General features: G+C 40.3%; 1 protein-coding gene across 1 annotated transcript in view; it reads right to left on the bottom strand.

The window, feature by feature from the left end:
- Window positions 1-24,190, bottom strand: part of LOC311167750 (nesprin-1-like) — a gene marked incomplete at its 5' end in the record, with an annotated part of 158,238 nt that overhangs the window by 81,277 nt on the left and 52,771 nt on the right. The window contains one exon of the mRNA XM_084228799.1: window positions 1,542-1,603. Within this exon, the coding sequence (XP_084084925.1) occupies window positions 1,542-1,603 (62 nt within the window). The remainder of the gene's footprint in view (window positions 1-1,541; window positions 1,604-24,190) is intronic.

Genomic DNA, 24,190 nt, shown 5'->3' on the forward strand with positions numbered 1-24,190 from the left:
ATACCTAAGACCTGCCTTTGATGTAGTGTAGCATCTTTTATATAATAGTAAACAATTGGAAACTACCTAAATGACCATCAAAAGGCCATTGGGTAATTTGAATTATAATTTATAAATAATTGATATTGATAATAAGAAAATATTCAGTCTTTTAAATGAGTATGAGGCTCTGTATCTATTGATGTCAGAGATATGTGGAGAGAAACAGGGAAGTACCCAGAAAGCCATTTATGTGAAATGCAGGTGTCTGTGTACAGGAAACAATAATGAATGTTAGTTATGATTACCTTGGGTCCCCCTGATTTAAGATAATTCTTACTTTCTTTCCATTTATAAGAGCTCTCACATTCACTATTAGCATGTCACTTTTTTTAGTATGAAAAAACAATAATTCTATTTTCATTTTGGAAAGAAATGACCTTGACCAGCAGAGGACAGCTCCACAGCATGAGGCGGGCTGGCACCAGCCAGGGTGTGGAAAGTGAGTCCTGGACGACATTCACTGCCTTTGCCAGGGGCAGATTCTGGATGTAGCCACCGGCCAGACTATTCCCTTTGCTAGTGACTTTTTAGAAAGAGACTGCAGGAGAGAGAGACCCGGTTTTTCCTGCTTCTGCCTGCTTTGTTCCAGTCTTCTATCCTTGCCAGATAGTGAATTTTTCAAGTCCTGGGAAGGTATCTTACTTTTTACCTGTCCCCAAAGCTTTGCACAGCCTCCCAGTGAGCAGTTAATTTGTACAGTGGGCTGACATGAATCCTCATGCTCTGATTGCTTCTCCACTGTGAAGAGGATTTGGGGGGAGCGTGCTGTCAGCAACAGCTGGCTGGAGAGTTAGGGTGCCTCACGCCCTGCAGCTCTGGGGTCCTCTAACTGGCTCCAGACAATTGGCCTATCATCTGAATTCATTTTTAAAAATACAGTATTTTTTGGCTTCTATATATTTTCATTAACATTTTTGAGATTACTCTTATGTAATGTAGCTATAATGGAATTTGTTTTATATTATTGGTGTGGGTGCTCAAAGTGACTGCAGTATATGAATAGTCAGGGTGCCTGATACAGCCTAATGTTAATGTGGAAATAATTGTAGAACATCCTTTTAGTGTCCTGCCATCGTGGTTACTTTTATAAAGAGCACCTGCGGGAAGCCCCTCCTCAGATAAAATTCTTAGCTCAGGGAGACCACTCAATACTTCTTTCTGCTCCCAAAAGAAGCGAACAAACATACAAACAAGAATCCAGAAACACTCTCCCTTTACAGGACACACACACATTTGTTCAGAAGAAATAACTGTGAAATGTTTCATCAAGATTCATGGAATTGATGCACAGTAACTGATCTTGACTCTAAACGATCCAATCATTTCTTCCCTGGAGCAATGTTAGCAAAAGTCACACAGATGACAGTTAAATCAATAAGATTGCCAATATCACTGATGAGTTAGTGGCAGCAGGGACAGCAGCAGCCCTCCCTACTGTGCATCGAACGATGTATTTGTTCAAACTAAGTGAACAGGGACCTCTGTGAAGTCCCCCTTACCTTGGCCAGGTGAGAGTTGATCCATTTTGTGAAGGTACGTTTTTGTACAATCTCTTGCTCATCTAGAAGAAGAAGAAAAAAAAAATATATATATATATGGTTAGATGATACAGCTGATCAAAAAATTGTATCATGAAAAGAAATTCATTTAACACCTCTAGAAGTAATCATAAAATGATTTCGTCTTCTAGTTCATTTTCCCAATTACTGTCCAGAAGGGAGAGTCTATGCAATTCCCTGTGTATTACGCAATTCGACTATTCCTTTAGTTACGGCAGAATTCCCTTAGGGAACCAGGCAGCACTCAGAGACAAGGAGGGAAGATCTTTATTTATACTGGCAGGCCCAAAGCACATCTTTCTCCAAAGTCTGAGCCACAAGCAATTAGGTAACAGAGCATTTATAGCTGAAGCAGAGGTACATTTACACTGTAGCAGAGAATCTACTGCATATACAGATAAGAAAAAAAAGCACGCAGAATTAAATATTTTTACCAACATTACCCAGTGTTAAGCTCCAGGAGTCTGATTTCTACACTACTTCACTAAGCCCAAGAATGGCATAGAAATTACTATATTAGTCATATCAAATATTGATCACAACAAAATAATCAATTCATACTTAAGTGAATTTGAGTTTGACCTTAAAATATTGAGGTTCTATAAGTCATGTAGTAGCCGACTGATCTTAATTAATCAAGTTACATTTGATGGCCTTCAGAACCTTCTCTAGAATACATAAAATCCAATTCTAACTATGAAATAGGCTATAGAGTTAGAGCATGTATAAAATTTTTTTAAAGATTTATTTATTCATACAAGAGCTAGGGTACAGGCCAGAGATGCGAGGGGTGAGAGAATTCAACAGAGACAGAGTGGGGAACAGAACAGGCAGACTGACTGAAATACACTGCTGAGGGGAGCAGCGGGCAAGACAGGAGAGGTCTGCTGCGCCATGTGGGTTGCTCCCTGGCTGGCTGGGGATAGAAGTCATGCTGCAGAGGCTGCGGATTGCTTCATAGTGTGGTACTTAACCCCTTGAGCCACCAGGGAGGCCTGCATGTATAAATTTTTTAACTCATTTTGAGATAACATGCCACTTCATAAATATCAAGAGATGACAGTGTTTTAAAATCTTTAAATAAATTTGCATAATGTTTGTGTATAGAGTCATAAATTTAGGTGGATAATATACTAAAATGTAGTATTTCATGATTTTACATTGTTATGGCTTTGCTACACCTTTAATGAAATAATACTGGTATTGTGACAGTTTTTTCTGATGGTAAATCTCTGAACTTATATTTAGACTTTGGATAAAAAGACTTTTTTTTGAAAGCTCAAATTATGTTTTTTTGTAGAATTCACTATAGATATCGGGCCTCCCCGGTGGCGCGGCGGTTGAGCGCTGGGTTGCGAGGCTGCCCGCGGCCTCTGCGGCGCCGGTTCGATCCCCGGCTGCTCCCCGGCCACCGGAGGAGGGTCCTGCATGGCGCGCAGACCTCTCCTGCCGACCGCTGCTCCCCTCAGCAGTGTCCTTCGGTCCTTCTGTCTGCTCTGCTCCCCGCTCTGGCTCTGGTGGATTCTCTCACCCTCCCGTGCTTCTGACTGTACCCAGTGCTTGTGTAAATGAATAGATAAATCTTTAAAAAAAAAAAAAAAAAAAAAAAAAAAAGAATTCACTATAGATATCTAAATGTCAGGGTCTCTACATGTTTCTTTTTATGTTAACTGCAAAAGCATATTTTACTGAGTCATAACAATGCACTTTTTAAAATACCATCAGCTATAGCCAGCTGTATTCTTAGTAAATATTTTCTGATTTTACTTAGTATTTCCCAAAAGAAAACTATTTCTAAAGCTTCATTATGTGAGCAAATCCTCATTTTCATATAAAAAATTGAATAATTTAGTCCAGGATTTGGTAATTGAATCTGAGACCAACAGCAGAAAATGTTTAAATTATGGAAGTAATATGAAATATGCAATGAACACCTACCACATTGTATTAAAAACATGAACAAGAGACTACGATGCTGTCGATGAGGAACTGACCTAATATCCATAAAGTTTATAAAGTTCTCTTTGTGTTGTATTTAAAATATATTTAATAGTTAATCTTATAATAATTTTTCTAACTTCAGCTTTTCAGAATAAAATTGTGATGTGGTGCAAATATATTTAATAGTTAATTTTATTAATAATTTTTCTAACTTCAGCTTTTTAGAACCAAAATATGATGTGGTTTTACCAAGCGTTCATACCTATACATGTTTAACATGTCTACTAAAATTATAAAACACTGTCATTCATGTAGACATTCTGCTAAACGTATATGTTTGGTCTAAACACAATGAAGTTTGTCTGTATCCCATAAGTAAACTCAGTTTCCCAGCCCAAAGAATCGAAGAGAACAAGAAGTTGACCCTGTCTTTAAGTTTTATTTCCTAATTTCTATTAAAGCAATCTAAGGTCACTTAGTTCTAGAGCTACCTGAGGTCACCCTTGGTTCTTATGCTTCCTCATCCCTCACACAAGTTTATAAGGAATTATTGCCAATCTTCCTGAATTTCTCATCTTCTACTATATCAGTCTAATTCAAAATGGCATTTCTTTGGGATCCTGTTCATTTTCACCACTAGAATCTCATTTCCAGATTAGAGAGCAGGGACCGTGTCTGATTTACCTATTTCTGTCTTACTCATCACAGCATGGTAGATGCTAAGTAAAGAAGTGAATGGAAGAACTTGGTAGGGAAGTGCTGGAGACTGAGAAGCAGCCCGAGCTCTAAGGAACTGGTGATACAAGGGAAGAGAAGGTATGTCAACAGCAGCTCAGTGCAATGTCAGCTACTGTTACAGAGAAATACATAAAGCGCTGAATGAACATAAATGCAGCAGGGAGTGATTTTGGAAGGTCCAGAAGAGGAAAAAAAAGGAAGGTCTATTAAGTCTAGCATCAGCAGAGAAGTGAAAATTTGGAGGTAGAAAACTTGGTAGGAAAAAGAAGCTGTCTTTTAAACATCTGGCATGATATAGCAACATGACACTGCATGACACTGAAAATCTACTATGATTGGAGTATGAAGCAGAAAGGAGTTACAAAGGGACTGCAGATAGGCTGGAACATAGGCAAAAACCAGATTATCAAAACCTTTGACTAACACGTCAAGAAGTGAGTCTTAATCTTGTGGACCATGGGAAGCCTTCAGTGGTTGTGGACAGGACAACAACATGATGAAATCAGATCTGAGACACAGAGATACCTCTTCTGATGGCAGTGTGGAAGTTTAAATGGAGCAGGGGGGATTTGGAAAGTGACTATCAGAACACACGGAAAGGTGGTGACTTCCATCCTAGGGCATTGCCAATGAGGATGAGATGCAGAAGATGGCTGGAAGGGAACATCACAAGTGCATTGAAAGGAAGTAGAGAGATAGAAGCTAAGGGTGCTTTCAAGATTTGTATCATGGGCAACTGGATGACAATGTCACAAACCAGACAAAGAGAGACAGGATTAGCAGACTCAACAGGGAGGATTATGAGATCAGGCCCATTGCAAATGCACTGTGTGTGCCATCTGGATAAGACAGCAGGGACAGAAGATAGGAGAGGTGGGGCGTGAGAAGCCAGACTATCAGGTGGGTGCTCCATGCATGGCACCTGATTTAAGGCCACATTTCAGTCTAAGTGGAAATCACTGAGCAGAGGATGCTCAAACTCCCCTCTTTCCCTGTAGCTTGAATCTTGGTTCCTTTCTAAAGGCTATATTGTGCCAGTGGGTGGAAAATTCATAACAAAAACTCACTAGGTCCTTCACCTTTGGAGGGTCCGTCACTGGTAATGACTCAATAGCAGTTGGCCCTAAAAACTCAGGAGTTGGAGGCTGCTGAGCATCGAGGGCTGTCTGTATAGGAAGGCCACCATATGCATATGCATGGCCCTGGATAATGCTGTCATTAAAGCTAGCCCCCAAATTCCAAAGCAATATCCTTCTGTAGGAATGAGGGGCAATGACAGGAGCTAGCTCTGATATTTCACATGTGTATTTCTTTGTGCTTTTTATTTATTTTCTCTGTATTTTGTCATTTTAAGACAAGATCATGACACACGCAGACATGAGGCCCCGCTTGGCAAGGGTGATTAAACCTGGCCACTAAGGAGCAGTCCCTCTGACAACAGTCAAGAGCTGAATTCCCGATGAGTCAGTCACAGGACTTGCTGATCTCACACAACTGTGCTTTGTCCAGGTGACTTCCCCAGGCACCAGGCAGCTCAGAGGCCACCATAAAGGTGACCTGGGTCATCTGGAGCTTTCACAATCAAGCATGAGAAATCTGCTGCCTAGACATATGCAAATGGCATTTGCATTTTACCGTTTAAAATGAATTTCCCACGGATAATATGTGAAACTGTAACAGAATCCTACGGTCACTAGCTTTGAAATAGCATTGCTAAATTAAAGAAATTAAAATGCATGCCAGTATCCTTTTAACAGATGGTATTTTCAAAAATGTTAATAATTGAAATTAGCATATTTCAATATACTTAAACTCTTCCATAAGAATTTATTTCTGAGAGATTAACACTTCCTACATGGGTATGCACATAAGGATGTATATTTTTATCAGAATCAAGAAAAAACCATAGAGAAAAATACTGAATTTTACATATATATACTTATATATATTATACATACTGAATTTATATATACATACTTATGTATTGTATATTATACATTATATAACACATATATTCGTATATTATATATGATATAAGTATATATACAAAAGCTAGTATATGTATTATATGTATTTCCTTAATATGTAAAAACCAAGTAAATAGGCATAGTTGTTAAGTTTTCAGTTGCTATTTCTGTCCAAAATATTAGGATCTCATGCAGTGATATATATGGAGACTGCAATTGGCATGATTAACTGTTTTGTTTTTTGTAGATTTTCATTATACCCTTTATGTCTTTTAATGACAATGATGGTTTAAAAAATAAGATGTATTTCAGTTACCTGAACATATAAATGTTAAAAACAAATCACACATTACAAAAAAATTTTTCATCATTTTCAGTGTAGATGGATCCACCTCAATAAAAATTGGTAAAGAAATTCAACACTGGGGCCTCCCCGGTGGCGAAGCGGTTGAGCGCTGGGTTGCAAAGCTGCCCGCAGCTTCTGCAGCGCCGGTTCGATCCCCGGCTGCTCCCCGGCCACCAGAGGAGGGTCCCACATGGCGCGCAGACCTCTCCTGCCGCCCGCTGCTCCCCTCAGCAGTGTACTTCGCTCCTTCTGCCTGCTCTGCTCCCCGCTCTGGCTCTGGTGAATTCTCTCACCCTCCCGCGCTTCTGACTGTACCCAGTGCTTGTATAAATAAATAAAAATAAATCTTTAAAAAAAAAAAAAGAAATTCAACACTGAAATATGCAGACTGAATTTCTTACACAACCACATGAAACTACAAGGGAAAAAAACAAAATAAACATCAGGGATAGTATAATTATTATTCGTCAGATAAGAGCGACAATCAGATGAGTTAAATCAAATGATTTGTTTTGAGATTAGAAATATTGTCCCAATTGTCGATTTATGATGACTAAAAACACTACTTACTGGATTATACGTGGCTGGGGCTTAAGGTGGATTGAATATTTCAACATAATGAAATGTAAGTATTTCAACATAACAAAATAGTTAATAACGAGCTAATGTTTAGATTTTAAATTAAAAATAGAAGTGAAAAAATCCCAGGAGCAGGCTATGCTGATTACAAAATATGCCCACAAATATGCCCCTAAATACAAAATATGCCTCTCCTCTGCCCTTCAAAAGGGGACTTCATTGCCACTGCTGTCCTGACATACAGTCCATTTCTCCACCGGCTCAGTCTGGGTCGACCTTGAGACTTACAGGACCAATAGTGCCGCTGCAGTATTTTATGTGACTCCTGAGGCAGGACCGTTAAGAGACCTTGTGGATCCATTTTAATTCTGTTGGAACTTGACCTTGAGACCAGCCCCCAAGGAAACTGGTCAAGCATCCTAGAGGGAGAAAGTCCCTTGGAGAGCTGAGGTTCCCAGGTGACCGCCAGTACCTATCACATGGCCTGTGTGTGAGGGGATCCCCAGAGAATGCACCTGCGGGGAGGCGCCTAGGCTGCCATGTGAACATGACAAGTCATCACTTGTTATTGCTTTAAGCCACTAAGCTTGGGTGGGGATTTAGCAAAGGTTAACTGAAAAACCTTGCTACTGGGAGTGTAGAGACCTTTAACAAAAATCTAATACCTGTGTCGTTGGCTTTAGGACCAGGTGAGGAAGGAAACTAAAAGGACACAAAGAAAAGTTTTACTGGAGGCTGAGAGAACAGTGAGGGAGCTGCTCTGGGAGCTGGAGGGAAAGACACATGGAGTTCATATATTCTATAGTCTGTCATCAGGAGTTACTTGTGCATCTGGCTAGAGAGACTTCCCTGCAGAATACACAGTGTCAGTCAGCTTTTAGCTGCATATTATACGGTGCTAGAAAAGAGGGAGCGGAAACAGAGGAACATTGTGTCTGCAAGCAGAATTTAGGGGAAACATACAAGTCTTCTGATAGGGTGGGTTGGAAAATACTATGATTTATCATTTCCTATCTCCCCTGGGAAGAGCTTTGCCAAAAACAACTTCAGAGTAACAATCAATCAAAGTTGTGATTCTAAGATCCATTGTTAAAAACTCAGAAAGATTTAAGATAGTGCCTGCTTGACCTTCTCAAATAGACAAGCCAGCTTCTAAGAATCTCAAGGGCACCACACACAGCAGGCTCACATGTGGCCCAAAGCTTGTCTCAAACTTTGAGTTTGGCGGTACAGAATGAATTCCAAGCACATTTTTAGCAACCCAACAAATTTGTTAACCAAAACACACCACTGGCTTGCACTAAAGGAACAGTGCAATTCAGAATGAGGAGGAATTGGGGACCCTAATTTTATAAGGCTAGGAAAAAGGCCAAGAAGACTACCAGCCACAGACTTGAGCCACATTTGATCAAAAAGACACGGGGACTCCCTTGTCTTAGAATGAGAGCAATTAGGCATGAGTGCCTGGCTGGGTTTCAGAATTACTTTGGACCAAGGTCACTCTGTTCTTTCCGTTCTTCTCTTCTTTGAGCAGAACACCTATTACAACGGCTTTGCCAGGTCTTGTCACTGCATTGATGGAAGCAATAACTTCTCCTTTTAGTTTACATGCTGGGAATTGAGAGAAGCCACATTTGTATCTGGACCAGATGCAGATCACATGATACTGAACTTGGAACTTGATGCTGCAATTAAATGAGACTTTTGCTGTCTAGAGAAGGAAAGAGAGTATTTCACATGGAGAAAGACTACAAATAGCAATGACCAGAGAACAGATTTAAAATTATAGTCACAAGTGTGCCAACCCCAACAAGCATCTGTCAGTGTGACTTCTCTCTCCTCCAGTCGAAGGTTAGAATTGATTTCCCCTGTCCTTGAATCTGATCTTGGATGGTACATGTCCTGATCAATAACACTGCAAAAATGACTTTGTCTTTTGATTCTAGACCTTAGGATGTCTGGCAGTTTTAGCTGTCATGGAGTGCTGTCCTAAAACTCTCACGTTAAGGAAAACAGTCCCAATGGGAGGATGAGAAGCCGCTTGGAGAAGAATTGTGATGCCTACCCAACATCCAGAACACTCTGTCAGACATGAGGGTGAGGTCATCTCAGACCTTCTAGTTCAATCAAGCCTGCTGACGAACTCACCCTGTTACAGGGCAGGGAGAGGGCACCCCAAAACCCCCAAAACTTCCTGCTCTAAATAGGTTCTGCCATCTGCCACAACAAGACAAAACATATAGGCCTTTAATGAAGGGAACTTTAACACAATGATATAGAAAAGACAAAGAATACAGCTTTTAAGTCAAACACCCAAAGTCACCTATCCTCTCGTGGGAAAAGTCCACCCAAAGAGGATTGGCCCAGAGCAAGGCCTGAAAGACTGCCCCAAGTCTACAGCACCTTCTAGCAGGGAACCATAAAGAAGGGTTAAAAACAGTCAGACAAGTCTGGGAGGAAAAGAGCAAAATCAAAATCAAGATAAAAGCTGCCACTGTTAAACTCCCCATGGGTCTCTCACCCACATCTGTTGCAACAGGTCCAGGACCAAGAAGCAAGCACAGTTTCTTCACATGCCTCTCTGCTCCTTGTGCCTACTTTAGGTCTCCTTCTGGCTGTCCTTCCTTTCCTTGCTTTCCTTTCTTCCATTCCTTTCCTTCCTTCCTTCCTTCCTTCCTTCCTCAGTCTCCTCTCAGCTTCTTCTCCTCCCTGCTCAGTTCCACTCTCCCCTGGGTGGGGCAGGGAATCTGGAACCTCCAGGTGAATTCAGCAAAGTGAGATCTGTCAAAGACTTTAGGTTGATGCATCTGTTAATTCATCTCTCCTACACCCTCTTTCATACCTACCTGATGACAACTTCCTTGTGGAGAGAAAGATTTTTCCCTATGGTTCCATGCCTGCAGACTAACCCATTGCTTGACACATTGTCTTACATATGCATCCTTAGAAAACCACTCTATGTAGGGAAGTAAAAGAAATGCAGGAGATTAAAGAATTAATGGAGGTGCTAAAGAACTCTGGGAAAAGCAACGAAAGCAGAATAGATGAAATGGTAGAATGAATAAGTACTCTTGAAGACACAGAAATAAAAAGAACCAAAACAGAAAAGGAAAGAGAAGTACAAAGGAAAAAGACCGAAGAAAGACTTTGGGAACTATCTGACTCCATGAGGAAAGGAAATATAAGAGTTATAGGAATCCCAAAAGGAGAGGAGAGAGATGTAGGAACAGAGAAAATATTCAAGGAAATAATTGAAGAGAACTTCCCAAATATGAAGGAGCTGAAAATAGACATACAAGAAGCAAGAAGAACACCAAACTTCCTTGACGAAAGGAAAAATACAGCAAGACACATAATAGTAAAGCTCCCAAGAATCCAAGACAAGGAAAAAATAATGAAGCTGACAAGAGGGAAGAAAGAGATAACATTCAAAGGAAAACCAGACTGATATCAGACTTCTCCGAAGAAACACTACGGGCAAGGAGAGAGTGGAGGGACATAGTCAAAAGACACCAAGACAACAAATGCCAACCAAGAATACTCTATCCTGCAAAGCTTTCCTTCCTCTATGAAGAAAGAATAAGGACCTTTCCAGACAAACAGAAACTCTGGAATTTCATTACGACTAAACCCCCACTCCAAAAAATATCTCAAGGAGTCCTAAAGCCAGAACCTCAGAGGGATGAAGAACAACGAAAGAAGGTCCAAAAAAAAAAAAAGTTATTGAAGAATAAATAAATAAAATCAAAGGAAAGACAAACACAATGGCAAATACAGATGCTAACATATCAATATTAACTCTAAATGTAAATGGACTAAACTCTTCAATAAAAAGACACAGAGATGCAGGCTAGATTAAGAAACAAAACCCAACCTTTTGCTGTCTCCAGGAAACACATTTAGCTACAAAAGATAAAAATAGACTCAAAGTTAAAGGCTGGAAAACTATCCTACAAGCAAATGGACCAAAAAAAGAAAGCAGGAACAGCAATACTTACATCAGATAAAACAGATTTCAAACTCAAAAAGGTAAAAAGAGACCCCAACAGTCACTACATTATGATCAAGGGGACAATACTTCAAGAAGAAATAACACTCATTAACATATACTCACCAAATGAAGGAGCACCAAAATATATCAGACAACTTTTATCACCTTTGAAAACAGACATCAGAGAAAACACATATGTAGTGGGAGACTTCAACACACCACTATCAACAATGGATAGATCAACGAGATAAAAAATAAGTAAAAACACTAGAGCTCTAAATAAGGATCTAGAGCACTTGGGCTTAACAGACATCTACAGAACACTAAACCCAAAAAAAACTGAGTACACATTTTTCTCAAGCGCACCCGGATCATTCTCCAGGATCGATCACATACTGGGACACAAGACAAACATCAACAGATACACCAAGATCGAAATCATACCAACCATCTTCTCTGACCATGAAGGCATCAAACTAGAAATAAACCATAAAAAGAAGGCAAGGTACTCACTCTCCTCCTTCATGGAGATTGAAACCCACACTACTGGAAGACCACTGGACTAACGAGGAGATGAAAGAAGAAATTAAAAAATTCTTTGAGTTGAACGACAAGGAGGACACCAATTTCCTAAATGTATCGGATGCAGCAAAAGTAGTAATAAGAGGAAAATATATAGCAATAGAGGCTCACATCAAGAAACAAGAAAGAACTCAAAGAAACAACCTAATCTCGAAGCTCAAAGAACTAGAAAAAGAACAACAAAAAAAACCCTAAAACCAGGGGAAGAAAAGAAATAATAAAAATCAAAGCAGAAATAAATGAAATCGAAACTAAAAAAACAATCCAAAAGATCAATGAAACCAAAAGCTGGTTCTTCGAAAAAATAAATAAAATAGACAAACCCCTAGCCAGGCTCACAAAGGAAAAATGGGAGAAAGCACAAATAAACAGGATCACAAATGAAAGAGGAGAAATCACAACGGACACAGCAGAAATCAAAAGAATAATCAGAGACTGCTATGAACAGTTATATGGAAACAAGTTCAACAATCTAGAAGAGTTGGACAACTTCCTACAACTCTACAATCACCCAAAGCTAGATAAAGAAGAAATAGAACACCTAAACAGACCAATTACAATTAGCGAAATTGAAATGGTAATCAAAAACCTCCCCAAAAACAAAAGCCCAGGACCTGATGGATTTACAAATGAATTCTACCAAACGTTCAGAAACAAATTAGTGCCTATCCTTCACAAACTCTTCCAAAAAATTGAGAAGGAAGGAATAATAGCAAATATGTTCTATGAAGCCAACATTACACTAATACCAAAACCGAACAAGGACAACACAAAAAAAGAAAACTACAGGCCAATCTCGCTAATGAACACTGATGCAAAAATCCTCAATAAAACTTTAGCTATCAGGGCCTCCCCGGTGGCGCAGCGGTTGAGCGCTGGGTTGCGAAGCTGCCCGCGGCCTCTGCAGCGCCGGTTCGATCCCTGGCTGCTCCCCGGCCACCAGAGGAGGGTCCCACATGGCGTGCAGAACTCTCCTGCCGCCCGCTGCTCCCCTCAGCAGTGTACTTCGGTCCTTCTGCCTGCTCTGCTCCCCGCTCTGGCTCTGGTGAATTCTCTCACCCTCCCACGCTTCTGACTGTACCCAGTGCATGTATAAACAAAACAAATAAACAAGCCAGCAAACAAATAAATAAAGCATGCCTCTATTTAAAAAAAAAAAAAAAAAAAAAAACTTTAGCTATCAGAATCCAACAGTGTATCCATAAGATAATTCACCACGACCAAGTAGGATTCATTCCAGGGACGCAAGGATGGTTTAACATCCGAAAATCAATCAACGTTATCCAACACATCAACAAAAAGAAATATAAAACCCATATGATAATATCAATAGATGCTGAGAAAGCTTTCGACAAAGTACTATACCCATTCATGATAAAAGCCCTTGAAATTCTTGGGATACAAGGAACATACCTCAACATCACAAAGGCCATATATAACAAGCTAACAGCCAGAACATTCTCAATGGCGAAAAGCTGAAAGCATTTCCATTAAGATCTGGAACAAGACAAGGATGTCCACTCTCACCATTGCTTTTCAATATAATACTGGAAGTCCTAGCCAGAGCAATAAGACAAGAGAAAGACATACAAGGAATCCAAATAGGAAAAGAAGAAGTCAAACTATCACTATTTGCAGATGATATGATAATATACATAGAGAACCCCAAAAACTCCACAGAAAAACTAATTCAACTTATCAATCAGTTTAGTAAAGTGGCAGGATACAAAATCAACACGCAAAAGTCAGTAGCCTTCCTATATACAAATGATAAATTTGAAGAAGAAATAAAAAAAGCCATCCCTTTTATTATCGAAACAAAAAAAAAATCAAATACTTGGGAATAAATCTAACAAAGAGGTAAAGGACCTATACAAAGAAAACTATAAACACTGTTAAAAGAAATAGAAGAAAACACACTTTTTTCACCATTACATGTCTGCCCCAACCAAGCAAGTCTAGGGTCAGATTCCATCATATCAAGACAGAGTGAAAGAGGAGGAAAGGATTATGTACACGCGCGTGTGCATGGGTGTGTCACACAAAAGAAGGTCTTTGTTTCACTTTGCCTTTGCTGTGTAACAAGCCATTCCAAAACTTTGTGGCTTAAGAGACTCACAGTTCATCATTTTGCATGACGTATAAATAGCAGACGAGTAATGGAGAAAAAAATGTCCAGGAACAAAGACACCCAAAGTTACCCTGAGAAACTTCTTGGCGGGAGACAACAGTGAGAGGACGAGAGAAGAACAGTTCCCACTGGGGAAGGAGGCTTGAGGCAAAAAATAAGAAAAGAGAATTTTAAGGAGTTTTACTTATGTTGACTATTTTAATCACTGTTTTAAATTAAATTTTTCAAGCAAATGTTGGTAAAGACATATTGCTGCTAATTTTTGGAGATGGAGTTATATCTCCTTAGTCTATAAAATGAGTCATTAGATTAAAAGTTACATCTGCAGAATATAGTACCCGCTCACTAAGAAGTGCATAAGAGATGGCAGGAATATAATGGCCTCAGTCCCTGAGCTAGAATTTCCTAACCTCAACACTATTGACACTCTGGACAGGATAATTCTTTTGTCACGAGAGGTGGTCGTATTACAGGATGTTTAGCTGCATCTCTAACATCTTCCCATTGCATTCTAACGGAGCCAAAGTTTTAACAATCAAAAATGTCTCCAAACGTTGGGAGAAAAGTCACTTCAGTTGAGAATGACTGGCTTAAACTATGCTGTTTGCCTTCATGTGAAACACTGGGAATAAGCCAGCATGAATACTTGAAAAAATAAACATGTTTCAGTGGAATGATTATTGTCCAACAAGCTACTCAAGAATTTGTCATTTAATTGGGTTAGTCCCACGGTTTATATATGTATTGAGGCAGAAATCCTCTATCCTGCAATAGATCTAGGATACCAAGATGGGAGAAATGCTTTCTCCCCATGAAGGGGCTTTAGTTAGGTGCATGTGGGATGTGGGAGAGAGGAGGAAATAGACGTATCAGTCTCGAATCCTAAAAGAGGCCTCAGTTTTCGTAACTCTCCAGTGAAATCATTCAGTGGGGGGGAAATGTCACTTAAGCTGGGAAGAGGTTGTTTCTTTATCCCACTTAATGTTAAAATTCATACTTTTCTTTGCAGAATATTAGTGCTGCCACATTCCTTCATTGGGGGTCATACATAGTAGGGGCTATGTCCATTGAATTTTAATATTCCTACAATCCAGAAGATTCTGAATTTGAAACAAAGCTTAGAGTTTCCATAAAGGATTGGGTGTGCCATACAGAAGTACAACAAGGAGACAGGCACCGCAGAGGGGAAACAGCCATAAGAAGCCAGGAGAAGCAGTAAACACAGTGAAAACATCAGCGTTCATCCCCACCAAGCAGAAAGGAGCAGAATCAGAACAATAAATAAATAAATCTGATTGGTTTGGATAGAATTTTGATTTTTTGGTCACTTGTTGCTTCCTCTATTGTGGCTACAAAGATGGCAAAAGCAAATGATCGCATTTTGTATTGATATATGAGTGAGAATACTTTCTATCTCTATAGCATTTGAATTTACTCATGTTTCCATGTATGCTTCTCATTTGATTCACGGGAGCAACCTGGCCAGAAAGACAGGTGGTAGCGTCAACCCAGGTATAAATATGCAAACCCAGCAAGGTGGGGCCAAGAAACAGTCCAGAAATCTAGAAACTGGTTGAAAGCTGGAGACATACCATGACCAGAACTGAGGAAATATGACTCCCACTCTAATCTAATTTTGGTTCATTTGCTGATTTTATGATTCACATATTGAATAAGTGGCTCTCCTGTGAACCAGCACCCCACTCTGACCAACTGTGGATGCAAACCAAGAGGTTGGGTGTGATTCCTTAGACCCCAATAGGGAGGACAGATGCCAGAAAGAATTACACCACAGCCCCAGTTCTGTCCATGCAGTGAAAAGCAAGGACAGTGATGTGGAATACTTGCGAGTAGAACTGAGGCAACTAGGGGGGTGTGGAGGAGGAAGAGAGAGAGCAAAGTGCGGGAGAAGCACAGTGGACTATGGCGGTGCACTGTGGGTGCTTTGGTGGTGGGTGGTGGTAACAATAATCTTCTAAAATACAAACCATGACGTAAACCAATGTTACCTCAATAAAAACAATAGATCAACGTACAACAAAGAGGATGATAATGGAGGATAATTGGTGTTTGGGTGGTAGGCATGGTGGGCCAACATGCTTCTGAAGAAGGCTGTACTTCTGTACCAACCTGTGCTCTTAAATCATACCCAATATTGTAAATCAGTGTTGCATCAATTTCAAAAATAGAATTAAAAAATCAAAAATAGAACTACCATATGGTCCAGCAATCCCTTCCCTCAGTATCTAGCCAAAGAACACTAAGATGGTCATCAAAGGGAGCGATGCCATCCCATGTCCACTGCAGTGTGACTGACCACAGCCAAGTTATGGAAACAACCTAAGTGCCCAAAGACAGAGGAGTGAATAAAGATGTGGAATCTATACACAAGAGAATACTACTCAGCCATCAATAAAGATGAAATCTTCACATCTGAGACCAGGCTGTATGCGATGATGCTAAGAGGAAATTCAGGAGAAAGACACATACTTATGGACTCGCTCACATGTGGGATATAAAGAAACAAAGTGAAGGAACAGACAAAATCAAACCAAACAAACCTGAGAAATCTGACTACAGAATTGAAGTGACAGGGGCGCAGGTGGAGGGTGCAGGGAAAAAGCAACGTGGGGAGGGGACGCAACGGACTGTGCTGGAGAGTCACGGCTGCTTGGGTGGTGGACACGGTATGAGAATCTGCATTTGTAGAAGTGAGAGCCTGTACCCCTGAATCACAGCCAGTGTTGTATAACCAACATCACCTCAATAGAATAACTTTTAAAAGAAGCAATAAATAAAATATGGTTATGAAATTATAGGCAACAGGAATGTGGACAGATGAAAGCCAACCCCCACTGTTTGCTGGGATAGGAGCTAAGGACAAAATGCTGCTTCTCCACCTGAGATTTTTCCAATTAGGTTACATATAAAGGCAAATAATAAAGAACAGACGAGGGCCACTGTCTCCTCGGTGAAGCACTGTTTCCAATACAAGCGCAAAGAAGCCTGCAGAAGGATGGCTAGTTGGGGCTCGATAACCACGCCAGCCAATCTCCCTACCTAAAAAATGGCACATCTCCTGGTTTTGTAAGAAAACTACTGAACTTTGCAATCCTTTTCTGTTAGGATGGTTAGCAATACCAGCACAGTAGAAGGGAAACGAATATTGAAAAATATCCTGAAATACCATCTTCCTACTACTACTTTGTTTTAACATAATTGTTCTCCTTTACTAGAGTTCCAGTCATCAAAACAGTGTTATTGTGAGTATGTGCTGAGTATATCCAACAGCTAGTCTTGGCTTTTTAAAAACATAGTTATTCCAAATAAATATGATTTTTACCCTGGTAGTGGCTTCAAATTTTGCTTCCCCTCCCCCCGTTAAATTAGTGCCTCTTGTCTTAAGCAGATTTAGGACTATATTCTGACATTTTGGGATTTCATATTTCAAATTGCTGTTAATATTATTTCTTTTTTTGAGTTAATTTTTAAAATGTTTACATCATTGTTCACTTTTAAACAATGTTTGCATCCCCCCAAAAAAACCAAGCATAGTCCCCATAGAATTTCCTTCACCCATGCACCTGTGCACCATCACCATCGTCTCCTTCCCTGTGCTGCTAATATTATTTTTTATTCTCATCCTGTGACCTAAATTTTCCTTTTCTCTTTCTCCCTCTTTTACTTTTTATCACTATCCCGGTACAAATACAATAATAGAATTTCACTTACTTTTCTATTTGACACTGCAAGTCCCCTTAAGAAGATGTAAAGGGAGCTACAATGGTAACACGGAAAATATTAAATTTGAAATGGCAGTGAGTTGATAAAAACAAGAGCTGAAAGGAGCAAAACTGAAAAATGAGACGCCAGCCCAGAGTTTAATGAGCCGATGACAAAGGCGCTCAACACAGAAGGTTCCATCAGCCACACAGACGCGTCTTCGGTGCTGTCAGGCACAGAACACCAGATGGCGCTGTAGCTCGCTGTGGCTTCAGGACGGGGGTGACGCCTGTCACCTTCTCAAAGGAAGGTCGCCACACCGGTGGCAGGGACCCCACAGTCGCTGTGTGTCACCAAGGAATTCCTGAGTGTCAGCCCAAACCTCACATAGTCCAGCTTATTTGTACAGAAATATATTATTTCTTTTTAATAATAATAATAACAATAATATCATCTATTTAGAAATTCTCATGCGGCAGGCATTAACTATATTGCAGACACTTGTCAAAACATTATTAGATTTCAACTTTGCAACAACACCCCCATGAGGGCTATCCCCACCCCTCCACACCCCTGTTGGGAAACAGGTTTTCAAGGTTTATCAACTTGCCTAGACCCAAAGACTCCGGAGGGGCATGGTTCTGTCTCTCCCCAAAGCCTGTGCTTCAGTCACTTTCCTCTCCTCTTAGATCCAATTTGCCCACTTTGTATGAAGAGGACTTTGTAAGCAGGTCCCCCTGGCTATTCGAAAGGACACTGCTCCTAGGAAAACTTTCATGAGTTAAAATGGGGTAAGCCCATTACCATTAGTTAGATGGAAACATTTTTAATGTTGCCAGACCCCCAAAATAACCTACCAACTCATCTCAAATAACACATAAATACCCAAGTCACACTAACACACAGTAAAAGCAGGAATTTCATGACAAATGCACAGCCTATATGTGGTAGTTCTGGGGAAGGAGCTGGGCAGACACTCTTTCTGCTTGGGGTCCTGCTCCGGGTAGGTTCTGCATCTTCCTGAGTTGCAAGCTCAAAGGACATCACATCTCCAGCAGCATCTCTGCCTGTCTTCAGTCCTTCAACCTTGCCCAGCCCTCATTCTCAGCCCACCTCACCTCACCCCTGCCCCAGTACTTCAACAGATCGGAAAGCAGAATCCAACGAGATGTTCAAGACAGTTAGGCGCCCCTGCTGAATGTGCAAGTGATGTCACTTCCACATCCCTGTTTGCATCTGCCTCGACATTACCATGTGTTACTAGTTACTAGCATCTGCCTCGACATTACCATCTAGTTACAAGAGAAACAGACTTTAGAAGGAATCGTGCCAGCAGAGGTTTATTTGGGATGTGGTCTCAAAAACAGTACTTTTCAGGGTGCGAGGGAAGCCAGATTCAGCACAGAGATGACAAACGGAGGTGCAATTCTGTGTTTACGCTGCGATGCTCTTTTGGTGACTGAAATTGAGGCAAGGGGCTGGCATTTTGAACCCCGACATTGCCCTAAGGGCCTGGCTTGCATGAGGCAGATCCCTTGGGCTGAGGTCACATCTTGGGGAAGGACTCAGCTGTGAACCTTCAGTGGGAAACCCTCCAGTTGGCTGGGGGAATAGACCCCAAAACTAAAGAGTGGGGTCTGGGTTGCACCCTCCAGCAGATGCCACATCAGGCACTGTGTTAACTAAAAGCCACTGGTCCAAACAAGCAGAGGGCTGCTTCCATGTGTTGCATATGTCATCAGTCCTACCCTACCCCAGGGAATCAGCACTTCTTGCTCTTTCTGTTTGACACCAGAGTCAAACCCCTTCCCCCAAGAGGTGCTGCCTTTTCCACTGATCTCAAAATGAGCACTGCTTCCCAGGCCCACAACTGCACCTCTCTGAGGACTGGATCGGTTATTTGGCAGCAGAGAAGATGGTGCAAAGACAGGCTTTCATGAGACGGTCAATTACACAGAGTTGGCCATGTCCTCTCTGCACTGCAACTCCTACCAGCTGGCAAGGCTGCCTCCTTATTCCTGTGCTTCCTCAACCCAGCCAGCCAAGCCTGGTTCTGTCTTTCTACCCTAAGGTTTCTTTCTACTTCTCCATCCAGATACCCCAGTGCTTTCCCCTATCTGGCACCCAAATTTCCCGCCATGCTGTGTGACTCCTCCCCCTCAGAGGATGCCTCCCTCTCAGCTCTGGAACATTCTCAGCCAGGCATCTACACAAGTAAGAAGCAGGGAATTGCCAAGTAAGGGCATGGAGGTGGAATCTAGGTCCAAAGTGTGTTTTCTTCACTAGAAAGTCTAAGAAAACATTTTAATTTGAGTGGTTTGGGGAATGATGCAACATTTCCCAGTTTTCCATGAAAAGGTGACTCTATTTTCTTTTTCTTTTTTTTTTTTTTGTGGGACCCTCCCTGGTGGCCGGGGATGGAACTGGCGCTACAGAGGCTGCAGGCAGCTTTGCAACCCAGCGCTCAACCGCTGCGCCACCAGGGGAGGCCCGGTGGCTCTATTTTCTTAAGAGAGCCACTTTTCAAATCACTGAAGGTGAAGCAGAGTCGAGGACCTTCATCTAGGCACAGATGAGAAGTGAGCTAAGGGGGCAACGTGATGTGAAATCCAAGGAAGAGACGATAAGCCGTTGAATAAAGATTCCAAATGTAAAAGTAAAAGATTATCACTCTTTCCACGTGGTTGATTTTATTATATTTGGGGGGAAATAGGAAAGGCTTTCTGTTCTCTTTCTCCACCCCACCTCCCAGCATTTTAAATTAGTATAAATGTAAATATTTCAGCTAAATTATTTCGTGGGGAATCAGAACAACCAGAGCTACATAAAAGTTACTTGTAATGACATAAATATGAAAATAAAGAGAACGCATATAGTTTGATAGATGAATATAAAAAATGAGATTTAAGTGTGTGTTTTTTAATAAAACCAAACACCAGGTTCCAAATTTGAATCAGCTCTAAGAGTGCATGGTCCATTTTATATCAAACATCGGAAATCACCAGAGTCTATAACTAGAGCAAACTTGTTATCAGTCTATTCCATGTGCCCAAATACTGGCATAAGATGCTACTGTACCCACATCTGTTTCCTAGAAAGGAAAATGGCACAGTCACCTCATTAGGCTTTGGGAGTCATCACCGAAGGAAAATTGGGGTGCCAGGAGCACCCAGCTCTGTGGCTTAGCATCCTCTAGAATCTAAACATAGTGCAAGAGGATGGATTTCTGAGTCACCCTTGTATTTTATGAGGGAACCATAAAATTAAAGATTAGATAAAATAAATCTATTGCTCCATAAAGGTATGAAGCAAAAAGGTAATACAGTCAGGAGCAGACTGGGACACATTTTTGTCCTGAGCTTCAGGCTTAAAAACTACTTTTGTTCATTAATTTGGAGAAAACATTCAGCTCTGTGACAAACAGCAGTTATTCATGCACTGATGTCTAACATTTTGAAACCACTTCTTAAAAACCGCAAAACAGCAACCATCTCCAGTTCTAAGACTGGACATTTAGTATTTCCAGCAAATTTTTTATTCTTCAGCCTTTCATTACAAACACTGGTTTCAGGTTTTCCAAAATCATGAGCATAAATCAGTACTTTCTCTCATTTCTCTTAGTGTCAGATGAAATAGGAAGAAAAAAATTTAAGCGCTCTTAAAATATACTCTATATAATTCCAAGTTTGGTGTAGCAGGGATTCAGACTGGAATTATTATTTTAAAAGAAAAGTGTGAGCACATCACACACACACACACACACGCTCACAGAGAGACAACAAAATGTTACCTTTTATCGCACCAGGAGTCTTGAAGTTTGCTCTAATCATAACCCACCCAGTAGAGTGACTTTTGCAAATTGTCCTAATTCAAGAAGTATCTACACCAAACACAGCTCTCACCAAGGGAACTCCTAATTCTCCGGCAGCATTCTCCTCCAAGTATCCCTATAGCAACACCTCTATAAAAGCATGTTATTCTTTCTCATTCTTTAGCTTGAACCCCTGCTTACTGACCAAACACACTGCTTCCCAAAGCCAATGTGTCTACGCAGAGTTTTTCACATCGATTTATAAAAAGGGCTTCAGGTGCATTTCCAGGAGAAAAAAAAAATGACACATTTTCAGTCAATACTTATGAAATCAGGCACCCTCGTTATGTTAAAATCTTAACTTCTAAGGGTTTTCTTTTGACTGGAAAAAAAAAAAAAACTATCCAAAGTCCCAAATTGTAACCTTATATATAAATGAAGTTTTAATTTAGAGTTTGGGGGAAAAAAACTAACATGAATCCTTTGTAGATCAATATTACATATTTCTCATTTCGGTTTATACAAGATATGTTCTTTTATTTCTGGTTTACTCTTTGGTTTTCCTAGAATTTTTTTCAAATATCCACTATAGTGATACACATTAAAAGCTATTATTATCCTATTAGTGAATAGAAGTAAACAGTAGAGCAAATTGTTGAAGTTACAGTGTTTTTCAAAAAATTATATGCAAACAAAATTAGGGAGGTTTTATGCAATTAAATATATAAAATGTCAGTTAACAAAAAAAGCTACACAAAAAGCAAACGAATAGCAATGTAAAAATCCACCAAGAGTATTTTAAGAGTTCCATGTTATGCTTCCTAAGACAATTTAAGATGAACTCTGCAGGCAAGAAACATTTATAGATCTGTGCATCTCTCTAGGCTAGAATAAAAATAATTCCTTGACCTGAGATCTCACAGCAAAATGTACATCAGTTGTTACCCTGATGCTAACAGGGGCCTGCTTGGTGGTTATCACAACAGAATTAGTACTGGGATCATTTGCATTTTTCTGTCCCATTTATTTTTTTTTTAAAGATTTATTTATTTATGCATACAAGAACTGGGGTATAGGCCAGAGGTGCGGGGCTAAGAAGATTCACCAGAGAGGGTGGGGAACAGAACAGGCAGACTGACTGAAAAGGATACACTGGTGAGGGGAGCAGCGGGTGAGACAGGAGAGGTCTGCTGTGCCATGTCAGTTGCTCCCTGGTCGGGGATCAAACTCGTGCTGCAGTGGCTGTAGACAGCTTCACAGTGCTGTGCTTAACCCCTTGGGCCACCAGGGAGGCTCTTTCTGTTTCATTTAGACTAAGGAATGTTTACTGTGATGCAAAATGTGTTACCCCAAATGTTTATTAAAAAGAATGTTAACTATTATGCAGTTTATAGAAAAAAAAAAGACTCTAACAGAGTTAGAAATTGAATAATTTGTTTTCTCAGAAATAAATGTTGGGACCTGGGAGTACAGCAGACACGAGACCTTTTTCCAAAGTGACTCAGACCATTCTATACCTCACTTGACTCACTTGTAAAATGGAGATGCATCCCCCAACATGAGCAGGGAGAATCACTATAAAGATTCAGTTCAAGATTTTACATAACTGCTTAGTATATAACTCTTCATACAGAATTTATTCTTGAATAAATGTTACTTATTCTACTAGTTTTTTACAGTTAATGACTTAAATATGATACGACAAATAATTTGTGTAAATGAAAAGATAAAAAACACTGCTCGCTCTTATTTCTAGAATATGCATAAAATACGAATTTATTTTTTTATTATATATATATTTTACATCATTCCTCCTTTTTGTACAATGTATGCTTTCTTTTTTTAAGATTTGTTTATTTATGCATACAAGAACTGGCGTGTAGGCCAGAGTTGTGGGGGGATTTACCAAAGACAGAGTGGGGAGCAGAACAGGCAGACTGACTGAAATACACTGCTGAGGGGAGCAGCGGGGAGACAGGAGAGGTCTGCTGCACCATGTGGGTAGCTCCCTGGCCAGGGATTGCATGTGTGCTGCAGTGGCCTTGGATAGCTTCAGAGTGCTAAGACTTAACCCCTTGCACCACCAGGGAGGCCCACAATGTATACTTTCATTTAACCAAGCCAGGAAAACTAAGACTTTTCTATAAAACAGGAGAAAGCAGATGTTTATTTACATGGCAGTCTTTGTCTGCCTGCCTGCCTAATACTAAGATTTGGGATTCATGTGAAATTTAGGATATTCTAGCATGTATTTACTGAGAAAATGTGAATCATTAGCTTTAATTTACCCTGACAAGTCTGACTCTTAGCAACTAAGTTAATCATTGTGAATTAAGCAATCCTATAAGGTAGAGGGCTGTGCCCAGCCCTACTCCTCACCCCAAGGGTCAGCCAGGCAATGAAAAGACAGTGAAAGCATGAAAGTTACTCTTTTGCACTCACTGGCACCATTTCTATTTCCTTTTACTTGTGCGTTGCTTGCCATTTAGTGTCACTGTTCTCAACCTTGTATCTTCAAGCTCATGGTTCTGAAAATTCCCATTTGTATTCACTCAAGATAAGGGAAATTTCAAAGGTTGCTAAACTTTGTATCACTTCATAATCTCCACTAAGACATTTCCCTTATTGAAAGAAGGGGTGAAGAACACCCCTAAGGAGGGGCCTAATTCCATGAAATGAGAAGGAAAAAGCAAGACATGGATGATTTATAACAGGCATAAATAAGATGGTTCATCCTATCAAATTTCACATTTAAGCTTTATTTCTACTCAGTGAACAGC

Source organism: Talpa europaea (assembly GCF_964194135.1).
Source record: "Talpa europaea genome assembly, chromosome: 2".
NCBI lineage: Eukaryota > Metazoa > Chordata > Mammalia > Eulipotyphla > Talpidae > Talpa > Talpa europaea.